Here is a 5,535-nt window from a genome sequence, read left to right on the forward strand (position 1 = left end):
GACATAAAGAAAGAGGGAAGAAAGAAAATGGTGCCATATCAATAATCAGCTGTCAGACGTTTCTGCTTCGTGACCAGCCTTGCATGGGCATGCCTTTTCAAGGGATAGCAAGCACAGTTTGTGAAGGTTTCACCCGTCCACAGAACCGCTACTTTTGTTCTTGCGGCTGAGTGGGAAGGCAGACTTGCTCTGTGGCTGCGTCATCTTGCTGGCCAGGTAGACAAAGGGCTCGATGAGGGTCCGGCGGTCAGCAACCGAGATTTCCCACAGCTTCACTTTCTCTGCCTTAGCCCAGTGCTGCACTGCATCGTGATCTACACGCCGCTGATCCTGGAGGTCACATTTGTTGCCTAAGACCACAATGGTGACCTGCTCAGATTCAAGGGAAAAGCCAAAAAGAAAGGGGAAAAAATATTAATGAAAACGCCAAATGCCCCGATTATTTATAATAGAATAGGGTTGGCCTCAGACATGTTACTGCCTTGGGCAGAGGACAAAATTAAGACCTCCTGCCCTATGGCATCTTGTTTGCAACGGAACTGGTGATAGTGTGTTTGGTAAAAACTTTCTTCACTACCCAGCCCATAGGTAATCGCAGAAAAAGGGTGGGATTTGTGGGAGCTCAGAAGGTTGTACAGAGAGCAGCTGATGGTGGCATGAAGCCCACAAATGTCCCCAACAGTGCCCTCAAGCCACTCAAAATGTGTTAGTACAGTGGAGGAAAGCTAGGTTCTAAAAGCAGTACTTGGAAATATTACTTGGTAGACTACAAATCGTAGCAGCCCCACCCACCCACCGTACCCATGTTGGCTGGAATTCTGGGAGTAGTAGTGCAAAATACACCTGTACATTCTCTGTCCAGAACCAGTTATGCCTCTGAGACAGAGATGGGAATCATGTGGACTGGAGGCTACATGCAGCCCAATGATAGAGGTTAATGCAGCCCTGGACATGCTGCCAAATATGACTCCAGTAGTGTAACCTAGCATTCTAATGCTATTTTGGCCCTATCCTGAAATAACAAAAATGTGTGTGTGCATTCAAGTTGCCTACTGACTTATGGTGACTGTATCAATTTCATAGGGTTTTCTTAGGCAAGGCATAGTCAGAGGTAGTTTTGACAGTTCCTTTCTCTGAAATGTGGTCTACAGCAGCTGGTATTCATTGAAAGTCTCCCATCCAAGTATTAACCAGGACTGACCCTGCTTAGTTTCTGAAATCAGATGGGATCTGGTGCCTTTAGGGTATTTAGGCAGAGCTAAAATATCCCCTCCCAAAATTACCTAAATATAATTTCTGATCCTGAAATAACACATCTAGGTACCCAAAATAGTAGTGACACAGCCTGCAATTGGTCCAGAATAATTGAGCATCCGAATGTCCAAGTGTGCCCATTAAGTTTGCCATATCAGGAGCATGTCTCCTAGAACCTGAGATGTCACAACCCAAATATGGAAGCTAGGAACAGTACCTACTGGTGTCTCAGAGAGGCAGGAGGCTGATAACACCATCAAGCATGAAATATTAAACCTCAACACAGTTGCTCAGAAGCTGTCATCTCTGACATGAGGCATCACTTTCATTCTGCATACAGAAGCCAACTAGACTGGCAGATGAATCTGACTTCAGCATGAATGACAGGCCACTTCCTCCACTACACCTGGGGGTAGCAAGGCAGTCTGTGGCACACACAGATCTATCTTCCAAAACCTTTGCTGTGTGCTCCCTGGCATCTGCCGTCAGAGTCAGCTGCCTCCCTTGACTTAATGTAAGGCCAGATCTGACAGTGAGACTTGGAAGATATCATCAGACCTACTGCAACACAAGGGAATTCTGTGTGCATACAGTACATTGGATCCTCTGCCAACACCTAAATCAGAAACATGCATGAAAATGGTTCACCTACCTCCTTTTTATCCTTGCTCTTGTCTATCTCTTTCTTCAGCATCTCCACCCTCTTGAAGGATTCTTTGCTGTCAATGCTGTAAACCAATACATAGCCATCTGTGCAGGAGAAGCAGTGCTTGGGCAGCTCCAGCCCATCTCTCAAGCCTCGAGTATCATAGAAGCGCACCTGTTCCCGCACCCCCCGGTCAGTCTCTATGGAACCCACATAGATGTCCTCCTGGGTTTCAATCATCTCTGAACCTGCAAAAAGCCAAGAAAGGAGAGACCAGTCATTTCTACAAGGACAAAAATGATCATCTTTGCCTGGAAGGGTTTTTCTGGAAAGATAGAAATGTGATGTACTATGTTTACAAGAATCGCACTGTCTGCTCTGTAAGACTCCAAAGCTCCCCCCACTTTGCTGCTTGAGTAGACAGCATCCAGGTTTTTATAATTCACAACAGCTCTCTGAAGGAGAAGTATTCACTTGATTGTTCTTGATCATTCAGAAGGGAAGGGAGTTCTGAGGCTCACACTCACCAACCACATGATTCCCATAGAGAAGCTGCTCCAGGATGGAGGTCTTCCCAACCGATGCTTGTCCACAGACAACCACTTTGCAACTCTTCCCCATCCTCTAGCCAGTGGGGGGAAGAGGATGGATACAGGAAGCTACGAATCTAAGGTGGGGAAAGGTAGAAAATATCAGATATGTTTATGAAGACACAACATTACACATTCCTGGGTATCTAAGGATTTTTTTCTGAATATCATGCAGGGTCTTCAAGATGGTATCCAGGTTTCTTCTGAAGCCCAGGTGTGTGCCAATTCCATTAGGCTGGAGAAAAAGGGACATGGGCAGGGATTCATGAGGCCCTGCAATGATCAGGTGTGCCTTAAGATCAGAACTAGAGAAATATACTTTTTATTACAGTTCCCAGAATCCCCTTCTAAATTACCTGGGAATTTCTGGGAGTAATAATAATAACAATAACAACCTAACATTTCCTAGCTCAGTTCCAGATGAATAATTCCTAACACTGAGCCTTATCACACGTGGGGGGGTTTGCAGCTCAGATCCTCAGTCACTCCTGTTCTAGCAACGCAAAACGTGATGTTTTTTCACACCAGATCCGGAATCACTCCTGTCTAGCAATGCAAATTAATGTTAAAACGTGATGTTTTACCACACTTGGTTGCCTTTCCGTTGCCCTTCCGAATCGAGGAGGAAGCGGAGTCAGTTTGATTCCAAGCAAGTCCCATGATGCGGATTCAAGCAAAGTGTGGTGAGTGCACATTGTATTACCACACCGGAACATACTTTGAGGGTTCAACAATTCGAATCGGCACCCTTGCGCATGCTCAGTGGGGCTCTGGAAGCTGTCACCCTTCCCTGCCCCCTCCTTAGCTGTGAAGAAGGAGGCAGGAGATGATGGGACAGGTCTCATGGGATCACTGGGGGCTAGATCAGAGTGATGAAAGAGGCAGGGGATGATGGGACAGGTCACTTGGGTCAATGGGAGTTAGATTGGAGTGATGGAAGAGGCAAGGGATGATGGGAGAGGTTGCATGGGGTCACTGGGGGTTAGATCGGAGTGATGGAAGAGGCAGGGCATGATGGGACAGGTCGCATGGGGTCACAGGGAGCTAGATCAGAGTGATGGTTTGTTACCAAATTCACCAAAAACAGAAGTCACTGAGGATTGGATTAGATTGACTGTGGAAGCGCCTCGGAACAACCCCCCATAGAAAGCAACCAGGTGTGATAAAACATCACGTTTTAATGTGAATTCACATCCTAGACCACGAGTGACAGCGGATTTAAGCTGCAAAAATCCTCGTGTGATAAACGCCACTATTTGTCAATTTTATTATTTGCTGCCCTGAGATGCTCAGATATTAGGGTGGGATATAAATATTGTTATATTTATATAAAAACCCAGCATGACATAGTGGTTTGAAGTCTAGAAGTCTGGAAGTGCAGGGCTAAAATCTCCAGTGAGCCATGGAAACCCACTGAGTGACCCCAAGGTCAAGTCACACACTCTCAGTGGAAGGTAATGCAAATCTTATTCTGAATTAATCATTTCAAGATAACTCTAGCGTACATCACCATAAATCAGAGTCAATTTGAACAACAACAGCATAAAGACTTTGATTAATAAATAAAACAATTTAGGGGCTGGTTCATTGTAACAGTAAACAGTAACAGGAAATGCCATGGGCTTATATCATGCTGGCCAAGATCCTGTGTAAATATCTGCTGGTGGAGGTACATTATACAACCCTTCCACTGAATGTTAACCTAAGACAGTGTGTGCGGACCTATGGTCAAAGTGCATGGTTGACAAGCATTTCTGCAATTGCAAAGCACACTGCCCAAAGGCAATGTGCATTCACATGCTGCTCTGTGTACTTTAATGCATTTCTGCATGCAGAATGGCCCATATATGCAACTCTGCCTCTGCTGACATCAGATGGATGTGTCCATTATTCATTGTCCAAACAATTCAGTTCACATGCATAGTGCAACTTACACTGGCACATGTCACTACTAGGATACCAGCAACTGTGTGTTTATCCAACTAAGTCAACCAGTTGGTGAGGACAGTTCAGGCAACATACCCATATCACCAACAGTTTACTCTTATTTCACCTTGAATCAGACCAAGACATCTAGAAATGCATGTATTATTCAAATATGGGAATTTATCAGCAATCACTGTTTTCTTTTGCTTTGAGCAGCTCCTTGTCCACTGCAAGCACACATTAAAAATAAGACAGTGAATTGTTGCCAATCACGGCCACTGTGCCACAAATTATTTTTAAGGTCGTATACATTTGGGGTCTGCATAGAAACATCCCATAGAAGTGACAAGTGGCACAGGTGCAGTTTGTTACAGTTGATGCTACTTTCACCCCAGAACTTTTCTCCCCCTCTTTATCAAACATGTATCCATCTGTATCTGTCACCTCTTCATTCCCCCTGCATTGGACAAAATTGACTCAAGAGCATGAAAACTTGTGCCACAATAAATCTGTGATCTTTTAGGTATCACAAGACTCTTTTCTTAAAATCATATGGGCACCCTAACTAAACAGTCAGGATTGGTTGTTGCTCCTTGGAGCAAATGCACAGTGGCAGTCCAATCCTTTCAAATGACAGTATATGTGAGATGCATGTGTCATGAATGGTGATAATGCAAATCCAGAAGAACCATATTGCTTTTCTGAAATGCTGTATCCTAAGAAACTGACCTGAGAGCCAGTACAGGCTATTTCAGTACACCTCCCCAGGTGAAGATCTGAACTTACCTTGCCAAGGGAGCTGCTTCCTTGCTTCTTTGCTTTCAGCCTGAGTTCATCCTCAACCAGGAGAGGAAACAAGAGTCGACAAGTCTGGATGCTTGGAAGGAAAGGCAAAAAAGAGAAGGAACCAGCCCACAGCTCCATCTATGGTTGCATCTGCAATAGTGCATGGTTTTGTTCTTGCCAAGGATTCAATTGGTGCTCTACCTCTGGATACACTTTTTAAAAAGGATCAGAAACCCAGCAGTCACTGCACTGTGAAGGGAAAAAAGTATATGACATGCATGGGAGGAGGGATTGTGTAAAGGATGCAATTACAGTGGACCCTTGTTATCTGCT

At 44.7% G+C, this 5,535-nt stretch overlaps 1 protein-coding gene across 1 annotated transcript; it reads right to left on the minus strand.

The window, feature by feature from the left end:
* Nucleotides 1-6: 6 nt before the first annotated feature.
* NKIRAS2 (NFKB inhibitor interacting Ras like 2) lies at nt 7-5,322 on the minus strand. Its single transcript, XM_042477198.1, has 4 exons — nt 5,203-5,322; nt 2,428-2,567; nt 1,907-2,148; nt 7-369 (listed from the first exon to the last, which is right to left on the minus strand). The coding sequence occupies exons 2-4, from the start codon at nt 2,519-2,521 to the stop codon at nt 130-132; spliced, it is 576 nt and encodes a 191-aa protein (XP_042333132.1). The 5' UTR covers nt 2,522-2,567; nt 5,203-5,322; the 3' UTR covers nt 7-129.
* Nucleotides 5,323-5,535: the final 213 nt, after the last annotated feature.

This window comes from Sceloporus undulatus, chromosome 6 (assembly GCF_019175285.1).
Source record: "Sceloporus undulatus isolate JIND9_A2432 ecotype Alabama chromosome 6, SceUnd_v1.1, whole genome shotgun sequence".
NCBI classification, from domain to species: Eukaryota; Metazoa; Chordata; class Lepidosauria; order Squamata; family Phrynosomatidae; genus Sceloporus; species Sceloporus undulatus.